The sequence below is a fragment of the Gambusia affinis genome, linkage group LG20 (genome assembly GCF_019740435.1).
Source record: "Gambusia affinis linkage group LG20, SWU_Gaff_1.0, whole genome shotgun sequence".
Taxonomy (NCBI): Eukaryota; Metazoa; Chordata; class Actinopteri; order Cyprinodontiformes; family Poeciliidae; genus Gambusia; species Gambusia affinis.
Genome location: NC_057887.1, coordinates 21825450 through 21840313, shown reverse-complemented (window position 1 = coordinate 21840313; position 14864 = coordinate 21825450). Strand labels below are relative to the sequence as shown.

At 41.2% G+C, this 14864-nt stretch overlaps 1 protein-coding gene across 1 annotated transcript; it reads left to right on the top strand.

The window, feature by feature from the left end:
* Positions 1 to 1299: 1299 nt before the first annotated feature.
* lrrc4bb (leucine rich repeat containing 4Bb) lies at positions 1300 to 10815 on the top strand. The gene is made up of 3 exons (XM_044103438.1): positions 1300 to 1783; positions 5993 to 6567; positions 6678 to 10815. The coding sequence occupies exons 2-3, from the start codon at positions 6325 to 6327 to the stop codon at positions 8646 to 8648; spliced, it is 2214 nt and encodes a 737-aa protein (XP_043959373.1). The 5' UTR covers positions 1300 to 1783; positions 5993 to 6324; the 3' UTR covers positions 8649 to 10815.
* Positions 10816 to 14864: the final 4049 nt, after the last annotated feature.

The following is a 14864-nucleotide window of genomic DNA, read 5'->3' as shown; positions in this document are numbered from 1 at the left end:
CTCAGCAGAACAGCTGCAAGTATTTAGAGATGAAATGAGATGCCAGTAAAATCTTTTTTCCTAATCTGGATCTGACCACACATCTGGACTTTTAGGACAGGATAGAATAAAAAAAGCCCTTTATTAATCTCACAAGTTACAGAAACACAGTAACAAAATAAAATCCACTGAATATAAAAATAGCTAAAAAAAAAAAAAAGCTTAAAAAGTACTCAGGAAAAAAAATACATTAAATTTTGACATTTTTAAATACAGAATTTATGCTGTATGTAAAAACATTTTTTTAAAATCTGTATTTAAAATTGTCATATTTTAAAAAAAATATTGCATGGATTTTAAAATGCATGGTCTACATGTACCATATTCTGTATTCATCTATAAATAAATACAGATAAATATAAATTCTGTATAAATACAGAATTTATATTTACATAAATTTATGCACATTTCACATGAAGGCAACCTGAAGAGCTCATGTGATTTACTGCATGCGATTATTAAAAAGTCTGATGGCAGATGTGATGAGCGACTTCTGGAAGCGCTCAGCTTTACTCTGTGGATGCTGAGTTTTATTTAGGGCTATCAGAGTAAAGGAGGGGGAAGAAGCATCCTACTCTGATTTTTAATTGGGGAAAAAACATTTGATTTTTGTGCTTCCAGGTCATTTGAGCTCCGTCCATCTCGTTATCGAGCACAATGCTGCCACTACCATGCCTCACCATAGGGATGGTGCTGAGGGTGATATTTATTTAAACCAAAGTAAATCATCTTCAACCAGTCTGGGTTTTATTTAGGGAGTTCGGAGTAAAGGGGGTAAATCTGATTTGTATTTATGGAAAATTTGAAACCCATATGTTGTTTCTTCCATTTCGCAGTTATGCACAACAATGTGTTGCTTGGTCACGTTTCGTTTTTGGTAAAAATATGAAAAAGAAACGTGCATATGTATATATTTTTAACAGAACTCTAACCAGAACTGAACAATGTTTACCAGAGACAATAAACTGAAATCTAAAATCTCATCTTGTCCCCAGAAAACACACTGACTCACAGTGTCCCACTGATATTTCAGCGCTGCTGAGTCACATTAATAAATATGACCATACAGCTGCTCGTTACATGCACAGAGCTGATGCTGCAGCAGGAACCTGCATGGTTAAATAAAAACCTTTCGATGTGACTCTCTCCTTGATTAATGCTCCAAGCATCAGACGGACGCAGCCTCATATCCCCCGCTCCAATTACGCCTTAGTGGGATTCAGTCGGAAACATACGGAATGTGCGTAAAGAGCCGTTTATGCTGGACGCAAAGCGCTCTGCCCGGCGGGCGACGTCGCGTTCGCTGCGCTCCTCTCCAAGGATAAGACGCATCGATGCGCTCGTCCCCGACCTCGTTCCCTAAATGTGACAATTATAACATCATTTTCTCCAACGGCCCGTAATCTGATCTCCTCTCTCTCTCTCTCGCTCTGTTTTTTACCCCTCGCTCCTCACCCACCTCCACCCCGCCTGCTCGGTTCCGTGCGTGTGTGTGTGGATTGTGTTCATCTTTAACCTGCCAGCGCTGTAGCCCCCCTGCGTTGCGTTGGCGCTGCGGATCTAGCTTACAAGAACAAGAGCCAGCTCACAGCCGTGGAAACAAGCGAATCAATTTAGGGGAGAGACAAGGAGAGACAGATAGCGAGGTTGTGGAGGGGGGGGGAAAGGCACGATCGCAGAGGGGGCACGAAAGGGAGAGAGGGGAGGCAGACATTACGCCGCATGCAGACGCCGAACATTAAAGGTATGTGCTGTTTTAAGCTTTTCTTGGACGTACAGGTAGAAAAGGGGCTGAAATGATCGGCGTGTTGTGTTGTCATGTTGTTTGTCTCTAAGGAAGTCAGTCATCAGCTGGGGGGGGGGGGGGGGGAAAACCGAAAAGGTTAAAGATTCATAACATTTTTGGTAAATAATTAATAGGATTTGATCATCTAATGTAATCAAATGATACACTCCCTTATGTAAGCCCGCACTAGGCCTGTTTTTCTATTTAAAAAATAATTTAAAAAAAATCCAGAATAATCATACCGTGGGTGCAGTCGTGTTGTCATTACACCGAAGAGAGAATGGATGCAAGCCATTTTGTAATGCAGCATGTGCAGAATTAGGCCTATTCAGAATTTCAATTGCGTTCCGAGAAGGTGCGCCGTGCAGTGAGCGCAGCTGCAGATGAATAAGGCCATTCTGTGCTATTGTAAGGAGATATCAAGCTGGCGGCTATATGATGAGGTGAGATTGCAGATTAGGATGAGGACTGCAGGAGGAAGCGGTCCAGTCGATGCATTTTTATCACTATTCTCGGGTGATTATTTTTTTACACCTCACATGTAAGGAGGGAAAAATGTTGCCATCAGCCAAAAGAGGAGAGAAAAAGTTATTTTTTTTTATTTGAATGCTGGTGGAAATGAGCCCCATCCGATTCCCACGTCCTGAATCAATCTAGCGTTGTCATAGTTACAGTAGATGATGTTGGCCCTGCTGCACCTGTGCAGCTTTGCGCTCTTCTCCATCATTTGTAAATACATGATATGTGACTGGTGGGTCTGAGCCTCTGTGTGTTTGTCCTCTTTCTGATTTGCCTCTTCGCAGACCTGAAGGAGAAGCTCTGAGTGCAACCAGATGCTTATGATGATGTGATTGGGTCTGGAGTAGTTGGTCAGCAGCTTGGAGCTAATTTGTCTTTTCACGACCCAGCGCTCGCCTTCGGATCAGATCGAAGAATCAATATCTACATGGTTGCAATCTGCTCTTGACATGTTCAAACAGCTAAGTCCACGGAGGGGAATTCATCTGAGTGAAAGTGGGAAGAAAATCGCAGGGGTTGAGGATGAAGGCCGGGTTTTAATGGTTCTCAGTTGAGTTGAGGAGTGATGTAAATATTAAAGAACATCAGTGTGTGCTGCTGCTGCTGCTGCTGCTGCTGCTGCTGCTGCTGCTGCTGCTGCTGCTGCTCTGGTGGAGTGGAAAATTTTAGGATGGCAGGTCAAGTCAACAGGTGTCCACACAGTTTCATCCTCTGCCAAGGGACTTCTGGTTCAAAAGACAGAAAATTAACAAAACTAAACCACTAAACTAAAAGGATTTATTTTATTACCATTTTCTATTCTGAGCATTATTTTAGAACTAACAGGTACAAACTGTCGTTGACTGGGGATTTTGGGACAGTTTTTATTTGATATGTTGAGTGTCAGTAATGCTACGATCTCTGTGCCTCTCATGGCCACAGGGCCGGATTTAGGAGATGAGAGGCTCCTGGCATAGTCCAACTTGATGCTCTGTTGACATGGAAACCACACATGATAAGGGCTACGTTGTGACACAGAGCTTTAATGTTCTACCTCTGAATATTTAGCTTCTCTCTGGGTACTCCAGGTTCCTCCCACAGTCCAGAAACATGCATGTCATGTTAATTGGTCTCTCTTCATCTCCTTCAGAGGAAATGCACAAGTTCATGGTTGTTTGTCCTGTACAGTAGAGTGATCGGTCGAATTATATCTCAGCAGTCCATGTAAAAAGTTGCTTAGAAACATTGCATTATTTCTGGAAACATCCAAAATGCATCGGCACTTTTGAAATACACCTAACAGGCGACCTGGAGGATGTGGCTGAACATCGCTGTCATGGCTGACCAGGGTTTCAGTTGAATCACAATGATTTTCTGCACAAAAATCTGACAGCTAAAATGCCTCACCAGAAATAAATAGTTTCTGGAAACATAAATATAAATAGTTCCTGTAAACCTTTGTAATGTTCGGCCCTGTCATTGTTAGCAAACTGATTTTTATTCCCTGGGAAAGCTGGTGATCTGTAACTGGTTGAATATTAATAATGTTTTGATGCTTTCATGAGTCACTGCAACAATACAACAGCCATCCTGGATCCCTTGATCTTAAAGAGATATTTTACCATTTTACCTTCATTCAGCCGTGTTAGATGTTATTACTAGAGGAGAGTAGGTGGAAAAATATGTAAATAACACCTTAATAACAAAACAATTTAGTAGCGTGACGTTGAAATGTTATTAGTTATGGATGGGTGTACTTTTCTGTCTGTCAAAAGAGAGGATGTGGGATGTGCTCAGCGTCTGAAAAGGCCTATTTTTTAATCACGCTTTTCAATATGAGCTTTTATAAAATGCTGCTTTATCACTTCTGAGGACTATAATTTCAATAATGACTCATCTTGACTTCAACCTCAGACCTCATAGAGATGCCAGATCTGCTTCCTCTGCTCTCACTGAAGGCCAAGGTTCAGACTGATCAGATTTAGAGCCACTTCTCGTCTGCATCGGCACCGTCTGACCAGAAGTCTCATTTTTCGGTCTTCCATGACAACAGATCAGGACTGGGGCAGATATCTGGTGATTTGGACCGAATAGGTGCTGCTGGTCTGTTTTGCAAAGCCTCATCAAGCTCGGCTAAACGCAGTAACGTTGAATGAGGCGACTGGACAGTAAAAAACACAAGATGGTGAGTGAGCAGGTTGCCACAGCAACCGTGTTCCTGCGAGTGAATGCATCGCTGCTGCACAGGAAAAGCAGATGCTGAGAACTGGCTATGTATGGATGCTGACGAAAGAACCCCAGTTTATGAAGGGAATTAGAAGCAGCGGCACAAACACACTTCTTTCAGACGGAACGAGGATGATGAAAACCAGTGGCTCTTGGATACAAGCACCTTCTTGTTGACTTTATTCCACGGACGTTGCAGCCATGTGACCATTAAAGTCACAGTGTCAAGCATGAGGTGTTTGAGTAAACAACAAGCACTCTATCTATCGAATCATTACGGCGCAAACAGCCCAGGGATTTCTAAATTTAGAGAGTCTGCTGATCCATTTCTGTTTGAAAATGTTTTCGTCACCCTTTCAACCACAAATGGCAATGACACGGTGCAGATTTGCAAACCCTTTTTAAATACCAAAAAAAAATGATGGTTTTTAATAGTTTTACCATTTTTGTTTGAAAATCTTTGGAATGGCATATTATGTTCAACATATGCATTTGTCAGGTATCAGTTATTACCCTCCAGTGTAATTAATGAAGCTGTGACATTGTGTACTTTCTCGTTCCTGCTGCTATATTCAGGCCCAGTGATTGATGAGTGTGTGCAGTGGCACCACAAAGGGGGGCTGCGGGTGGGAACAGCCCCCCTATGAATTTACTGCCACTCCTTCCAGGCATACTATTTTTATGGATGAATTTTATGAGCTTAATAGCCATGCTTTCTTAATAATATTCTTTATTTTTTTGTCCTTCACGTTGCCTTTTTTTGAAAGCCAGGATCATGTGTCTGAAATAAAAAAATAAGAGCTTTATTTTATTAAACATGGGTACTCCAGGTTTTCTTTATTTTAATTCTTTATTTTATTCTTTATTCTAATTCTTTATTTTTTTTTTAAGATGTGTTCAAGTCCAGTCCTGGAGAGCTACTATCCTGCAACTTTTAGATGTCCAAAACCAAAATTAATCGGCTGAAATCCCTCATCAGCAGGTTCTCCTGGTAACACAACGTCTGATTCAGGAGAGTTGGATGCATGTAAAGGTTGAGAAACAGGACTGCTCTAACAAATCAAATTAGTTGTAACATTTCAACATGACAACAGGGCCTTACCTACTATTTAATTGTTCAAACATTAAATTAAAAAACAACAACAGGAGGTTATGGGATCAAAATGGAGTCAAACCGAATCAAACCAAAATGTCAGCTCTGCCTAATCAATGCCTGAATAAAACTCATGAAATTCTCCTATGGCTTTGTTGATTTGTTGAAATACAAACCATGACTTTGATGATTCAACATATGAAGAAAATGGCTCCAAACCACTTGCCCAGTTTGTGGCACCAAAAATAATGTATATTATTTTTGCCTGGCTTTTTAAACTGTTGCAACTAGACTGATGTTCTGTGCACTTACTGTCTCTCTTTTCTTTCTGTTTCTCTTTCTTCCCACAGTAAGAAGCAACAGCCTCCGCACTGACAGCTCCTTCTCAAGGACCTCTCCCTCCTAACTTGATAGCTACTTTGGTGAATGTTATGGGAGCAGAAGTGCAGGACTTCTTTCAGTGAAATATCAAAAAAATCAAGTCTGATTTCCAAGAAAGTATGAGCAAAGTAAAGTAGGTAGCTTTATTTACCAATCGTTAATGTAAAATTTAAAGTTTTTGACTCTTCAACACGGAAAAAGTCAGATAAAACCATGAATGTCAAGATAAGCACTTAACTTACCCTTTTGGAGGTGACTAATCAATATTTCAGAACTAGGGGTGGGTCATGACTCAGTTGCCATGCGTCTTGTCATGGTGACCAGCCCCTGCACCCCTTCCCCCGTCCTCTGGTTGGTCCAGCTCCTGTTGTGGTTTCACCACCATGGACCCCAGCTGACAGAGGCGGCACCGCCATGCCCCAACCCCTGCACCTGCTCCAACCAGGCGAGCCGGGTCATCTGTACAAGGAAGAGTTTGGATCAAATCCCAGACAGCATTTCAGAAAACACAAGATACCTCAATCTACAAGAGAACTCAATTCAGGTAAACATGGTTTGACCTTCAAAAGTCAAAGAATCAAATGACAGGTTGTGATTTCAATAATTCTCATGTTGCCACCATGTGTCCCTTTTTGTCTTCTTTGTTTACACAAGGTGATCAAGTCTGACACATTCAAGCATCTGCGGCATCTAGAAATTCTCCAGCTCTCCAAAAACCACATCCGGCAGATTGAGGTGGGAGCTTTCAATGGCCTCCCCAACCTCAACACGTTGGAGCTTTTTGATAACCGTCTTACAGTGGTACCAACTCAAGCTTTTGAGTACCTCAGCAAACTAAGAGAACTATGGCTACGAAACAACCCCATTGAGACACTGCCAGCCTTTGCTTTTAACCGCGTTCCCTCATTAAGACGTCTGGATCTGGGGGAACTCAGGAAGTTGGGTTTCATCTCAGAGGCTGCCTTCGAAGGTCTGGTAAATCTGCGTTTTTTGAATCTTGGCATGTGCGGCTTGAAGGACATCCCTAACCTTACCCCGCTTGTTCGACTTGAGGAGTTGGAGTTATCAGGGAATCAGCTGGGGATTGTCCGTCCTGGATCATTTCAGGGACTGGTGTCACTTCGAAAGCTTTGGCTGATGCACTCCAGAGTGACTATCATTGAACGCAATGCTTTTGACGACCTCAAGAACTTGGAGGAGCTCAACCTTTCCCACAATTCTCTGCATTCTCTGCCCCATGATCTGTTCACCCCTTTGCACCAGTTGGAGAGAGTACACCTCAATCATAATCCTTGGGTTTGCAACTGTGACGTCCTGTGGCTCAGCTGGTGGCTTAAAGAGACAGTTCCCAGCAACACCACGTGTTGTGCTCGTTGCCATGCCCCGCCAGGCCTGAAAGGGAAGTACATCGGGGAACTGGATCAGACCCACTTTGTCTGCTATGCTCCAGTGATTGTGGAGCCGCCCACTGATCTGAATGTCACCGAAGGTATGGCCGCAGAGCTGAAATGCCGTACCGGAACCTCTATGACCTCTGTGAACTGGTTCACCCCAAACGGCACCCTGATGACACACGGATCATACCGAGTTAGGATCTCAGTGCTTCATGATGGAACACTGAACTTCACGAATGTGACCGTGCAGGACACCGGGCAGTATACCTGCATGGTAACCAACTCTGCTGGGAATACCACTGCAACCGCTGTGCTCAACGTCTCTGCTTCTGATCCTAGTAACAGCTACAGCTATTTCACCACTGTCACAGTTGAGTCAGTGGAGCCAAGAGAGGAGGAGAACTCAGCAAGACAGTATGTGAACGAGACCTTTGTTGGTTCCCCCAAGCCTCCTGGTCATGGAGGGGTAGACGGTCTATCTAGCAGCACTATATCACCATCTTTGTCTACTCTGTCGCCACTGTCACCCAGAACTACTGAAAATTCAGTGACTGTCTCTCTAATGGATGTAACTAACATTCCAGGCCTGGATGATGTAATGAAAACAACTAAGATCATCATTGGTTGCTTCGTTGCTATTACTTTTATGGCAGCAGTGATGCTGGTGGTCTTCTACAAACTCCGTAAGCAACACCAACTACACAAACACCACGGCCCTGCCAGAGCAATTGAGATTGTCAACGTCGAAGATGAAATTGGAGCTGGGGCTGGAAGTGGCATCTCTGGCGGTTCGACGATAAATTCTGGGACTGGTACGGAAGGAACCTTGAGGATACATCACCCGGAAGTAGTCAACCTTCCCAACATCGGTCGCACGGACACCCTAAACCATTACTACAAGACACATCATTTCAACAACAATGTGATGGGTCTCAGTATCACCGAGGGGATGGGACCATGTGGAATCCTCAACAGCAAGAACCAGCATGGCCAGGACAACCCTATCTCCTGCACATCAGTTCCAATCTCTACATCAAATATGCTCTCTGCATCAGGCAATGGCACCAACACCAGCTCCATGTCCCCACCGCTGCCGATGTCTCTCCCCATGCCAACTATGGGCTTACACGGATCGATCAAGGGTTTCATGGGCCAAAACCAGAACCCCCAAATGGAGCCGCTGCTCTTCAAGGGGAGCTCCAAGGAAAACGTCCAAGAGACCCAGATCTAAAAACAAAAGCGAGTGAAGAGAGGGAGAGCGGGCAGGACTCAAAGACAGAGAGGGAATTGATGTCGGGTTAACGTGTGGAATGATAAGACACTAGAGCGCATTGACTTTACACCAGGAGAGAGGATAGACTGACACGGCAATACACAAACACATAGACTTATCCGTGACGGTGTACTGAGCCAAGGATTACCACAATGGCCCAACTGTGTTTGTAGAAGCGACTATGGCCATGGAGATCAAGGAGTGACCATTGCTACAATGTAAATCTGTGCCAAAGCAAATGTTTTTTGCAGTTTCTACAAGCTGTATTCTCGTAGGAAAAAAGAGACAAACTAGTCTGTCAGAGTAATTCAGTTCCCCAATTGTTGTTGGCCAGCAGAGATGAAAGATACGCACAGCACTTACCACACGGCAGAATGGAGATGTTTCAGAGTAAAATACAAGAGACATTTTTCTTCCACAAAAAAAAAAAAATACATGAGACACACTCTCTCAAGTGACTCAACAGACTCCCTCAAGGTGAAAATTATGTAGGCATAATAGATGGACATAAAGGTACAGTGCAGTACAAACTACTGTGAAAAATCCACAAATAATATAAATATATTTTCATCTAAATATGTATCATTGCAGACTCCAATGCAGACATATTTTGGGACGGATGTATAAGCCGGTACAGTTTGTTTCTTTGTGAATAATCAGGGGCGGTGACAGGTGGACGTTTGTTATGTTTTAAATTTGGCTACTTCTCAGAAACATAAGGGCTCAATTGCAACACTCATTGTGAATCTTTCAATTGGCTTTCGTGACCACTTAGGTTCTAGAACGGCAAACGCAGATCTCCGTTTGACAAAGTTTCATCTGTTGTTTCAGTAATAATAATCATTACAAACTTTTTTGTGTTTTGAGAGTGTATTATGTATTTTGTAAAAGCCAGCTATGTGGTATTTGAACTGGTAAATTCTGACACTTAAATGCCAGCGCCGAATGATGGTAAAAATGCTGTTTCACCGATATGATAAATTAATCCTGTATGGATAAAAATAAAGTATTGACATTGTGTTATTTGAATCCGATCAGTAGCCGGATGATTGCTTTTAGGCTGGAATTTGATACGACCTCTGTTCTCATGCAGCAAAATGCTGCCATGGTGATGACTAGACATCTTCAGCAGCATTTAAGAAAAGGGATTACGCATCCATATTAGGATGATTGGAGCGAGTGAAAAATGTACAGTATATTAATAAATAATGTCTGGTTGTATGACAATTGTAAGATCCACATTTTTACAGTGTAACTTTCATATGTTAAATGCCATTTACGCTTCTTGCGTTTCAACTCTGTATTACTTTATTTTTGTTAGTTTGATATAACGTGTACAGTTGTCTAGCCATGTGTCATTACGTGTGAAATAAATCAATCATATATTGGGTTGTGGCGGGTCAATATGGCAACCACACTAGAAAGAAGCGAGACGTTATGGAGTCCCTCCTGCGCTAAACCTGGATTGAATGTATGGTTTGTGGTTTAGCCGTTAGTCACCCTGGTAATGATAGGGGCCATCTGTGTTGTAACGCTGTTCAGACAGGCTTTTAGTCATTGTCCCATAGATGGGTCACAGACGCTACTGGTTCTGGAAAATAAACATTTCTATGAAGGCGGTTTAGTTTGAAATTAGTCAGCTTGCTTCTCCCATGATCATTTGTTGTTTTTTTTGTTTGTTTTGTTTTTATTTGTCAGGTTACTGTTCTGGTGGTTATGAATGAAAGAAAGATTGAAGACATCAATAAAATATATGCTTACATTGTTAAACAAGAACTAAATGTTTGTTGCAATTGAGCTCAAATTGAACTGGTGACCATTCAGTCCAGAGCTCCGTCGACACATTTGTGGCTTTTTTTGCACCCCTCCCTTGGAAATAGTGTTTTTAGCTAACAATGTACTTTCAGAAGCATAAGCTTTCAGATTTTTATGTTATCTGGAAAAAAAACCTTTACTAACTGTAACAGGACATAAGAGGTCATAGTAATAATGATGATGATGCTAAAATGGGACATTTGTATGTCTAATATAAGTGATGGATTTCTGCCATACAGGTTTTGAAAGGAACATCTTCAATGCCAGTGTATTCTTTGCTCTAAAATATCTTTAAAGATCTGTGAATTCCCATCTGCTTCTGTGAAATAACTGATCGCTTCTGATAGATTTTGAAATCTTTGGCGTTTACAGGTGCAAAAAAAATATCAGAATATCAACAACAATGGTATATTTTTAGAAGGTCAGCTCAAAAAATAAAGTTCATACATAGTTTCATTACACACAGAGAGATATATGTCAAGCATTTTTGTAATTATGGCTTACAGCTAATAAAATCCACAAATTTAGCTTTTTGAAAATGTAGATAATGGATAATGAAAACGGCAAAGAAGGAGTTTAAAACTTAAGCATTTTGTTATGAGCATGTTGTAGCCCACAGATCCATGGGGAAATTCACCAATAATTTATTAATGGAAAGTTGAGTGGAAGGAAGAAGTCCAGAAGAAAACGGTGTTCAAGCAACAGGACAGCCTTTATTAGTCCTGCTAATAAACATGAACATCTTTTCAGAACCACAGACTGATCACCTCCATGAATTACACTGATGCTGTAATTCATGCAAAAGGAACCCAGACCAAGTGTTGACACTCCGTTTAAAGTCCAGTTCATATCGACCCGACATCCATTTTTTTAATAAGAAACAGAATTTTTGGTTTTCATTAGCTGGAGGATGTAACCATAAAAAGCTACAGTCAAATGCTTGAGGTATATCCCACTGAGTGTAATTATTCAATATAAAACCTAAGTTTCATTTTTGAATTGAATTAATGAAATAAATTAACTTTTCAGCAACATTCTAATTTACTGATATGCACCTGTAATTACGTGATCATTTTAACAGATCGGAGAGTTGACCCAATGAGAAACGAAGAGAATTTAAAAACCAGGGTTTTGTTTCTCAGGCATATTTTTATCTGAATGTTTCAGATAAATAATTTAGTGTTACAGCCTGAGGTGAGCTGTTATCATCTGTGAAAATAACAGTTATCAATATTCTTAGGTTTGGAAGAATAATGCAGACTGCTTGAATACAGGCTTTTAGCTAACATGTGACTCTTGATCAAGAACCAAATAATTACATACAGACATGGACATATTTCTAGTTTCCTCTGGTAAAGATGTCCAAAAGCCTTAAAGTAAATCCAGTTTTCATTGTGGTACCAACGCCACCATGAAAAACTGGGAAAATTGCAACTATTGATATGAAAATCATCAGTGGAACCCCAGGCAATCATTTTAAAATTTGTCATTTTAACTTTGTCGATTTCTAATTTGTGTTCCATGATTTTCAGTCTTGCAGGTTTAGAAATACGACATAGAGGGCCGTTGAGCCAACCATCACTGGTGTGAGGATGTGAAATTTGATTCCCTCTGCTGGGACTTTAACTGGAACCATGTGGTCAGATGAGAACAGGGGCCTCAACGATTGGCTAGGATTGGGAATCTAAATCCATCCATGTCAGCCGGTTTCGTCAGAGTCAAAACAAACGCGAGTGAAACCCCAGAGGCATGCAAACGTGGATTTTTTTGCATTTATTTTTTGGTATTTTTATCATTTTTTAAATGAGAAATAGAGTTTCCAGGCGGACCAGAGTTTAGTCGTTTGGTCCAAGTTAAACCTCTGCATCAGACTATTCGAGGAAACCGTCCTTTTAAATTGGACCTCACTGCAAAAACACAAAATCTTACCGTGTATCTTTGGTCCAGTTTCTAGTGCAGCTGTCTTAAAGACAAATTGACTTAAAATAAACTTTTCAGCAAGATACATGCACTTGTTTTAGGTAAATCATTTCTTGATGTTGATGAAAAAAGTATTTATTCCATTGGCAGATAAATTAACTGGGAAACCTGTCTTAGTTTAAGTGAAATATTCTAGTGCAGGGGTTTTCAAAGTATGAAAGGGTGAGCCCCCCTCCAAGGAGCACAATGCCTGCTGCGCCCCCCCTCCCCCATTTGAAAAAGTAACTTTAATCGGACTACTGATTACTCCTTGAAAAAGTAACTTAGTTATATTACTGACTACTTGACTTGGAAAGTAACTAAGTTACATTAAAAGTAACTTTTTAGTTATTTTCAGCAGCTGCTAACAGCAACGCTCTGCCTCCTGTGAAAATCACATTGATCTTTGCTAATACTTAATTGTCAGCTATTTTATAATGGTAACATCAACAATGTGTCTCCACTGATAAGGTTGAACTGAAGAGGAGATTGTACAAAAAACAGTACAAAAAATAAAAAACGTGAGTAATTTGTGTGGTCCACTGTTGTCTGGAAAACTCCAAGAAGGATTTTAAAGCCCCCCCTCACCCCAGCCTCCAGATTCTGCGTTACGCCCCTGAGTTTGATGTCAGCGCAGCGCACAGATCTCCTCCTGCAGCTCCACAGCTCAGATGGCTGCGACACTTACCGTAATTAATAATTATAACGGTGCTAACTTGCCATTATAATCATTGCCAACTACAGACACGTTTATTCGTGGCTGTTTTTACGTTTATTGCGCTGTTCATATTGGTCTCGATGTTTGCAGTTTTCTGGGCGCGCCAGCTCGGAGGTAATATATTAACTTGACATTAACTAAGACACAGCGGGACGGATCATCCAGGAAATGATGAACAGGGAGAGACTGACTAAAACTACCTTAATGATGGACAAATTCTGGGATTTATTATGAGTCTCTGCTTATTCCCAACCACAAATGAGTAACTTCACGTTCAAAAACGAGCCCAAAAAGGCGCAACCAGCAACTCGCTAAATTTTCAAGCGACTTTTAAAAAAAATGAAGCCCAAAGCCGCTTATAATAATCGGACTTGGCGACAAAAACTCAAAATATTTCCAGTTTTTCCACCAACAAAATGCGCATCTCCACTCCATTGTTTACATTTCTGTCGCATAGAGACGTCGGTCACGCGACAAGACGCGTAGAGGAAATACGATTAAATAACAAAAGAAGATAGTAACGCACAGTGATTTTGATAAGTAACTGTAGTCTGACTACTCGATTTGAAATAGCAACGCGTTAGATTACTCGTTACTGAAAAAGTGGTCCGGCGTCAAGTAACGTTACTGACATCACTGGCCAAAACATCCTCTAAGGTGGGAAACATTTCCACTGATCCCGCTCCATGCGCACCCCACAGTACCAACTTTTCCTAAATCCACAGAGTTGATCGTAATGCGTAAAGGCGTTTCTCTCACATCAGTAGACAGCAAGCAGATAGCTTTTCCGGTTTACTTTTTCCCTCGCACCGCGCCTCCCCTAAAGTGCTCTGGCGCCCCCCTGGGGAGGCGCGCCTCACACTTTGAAAACCGCCGTTCTAGTGAACTAGAACTGGGTTGCTAGGTAACGGCTTGGCTTGGCCGGGGTTGCTAGGTAACGGCGTCAAAGGAAGTAGAACTTTCTCAACAAGATTAAATAAAAACAACCTACTTTTAAGTTAGTTTTGTCTTATTTCATGTGTACTGAGATATTTGCACTAGAAACTAGATCAAAAATACTTGGTAAGATTTTGTGTTTTTGCAGTGTAGCAGCAAGGTCTTCACAGCTGATAGCAGCTGATACACACCACTAAGTATGGTGGAGGATCTGTAATGCTGCGGGCTTGGTTCTCCTCCAATGGACTGTTAAAAACACTCCAATTAAAGGCCAAGTTTTTCAAACTTATTCAGCGGGAGACGATGCTACAGCAATGAAACAGAAATTTATTTTGAGGCTTTTTCTACATCTTCACCAGGGATGAAAACTGATTTCTACATTTTCAGCAGCTCTGGTTACAGTTGAGCTATTGAGGCTTGGGAGTCACTTAAACTAGATGATTTAGTTCAGATATGTATTGGTCTGGTGAGGAAACATGTATTAAAATTGTTTTCTGCAAGAAAAGAAAATGGACTCACCTTTAATTCCTGTGAAGGTAAAAAACTAAATATCTGCTTTGAATTGTTATAGAGAAAAAAACTAAATAGAACAGGGCTTTCTTCTAACCAACTGGAGGATTTTATTGCCTTAAAGCATCCGGCTGTTGCTCGTTTCTGGTAGCAACGTCAGTTTGTGTTGTTATAACTTAACATAATAATTTATTTTTTTTTGCATCAGAGACTCATGCAGGTGAAAACACGCGGTG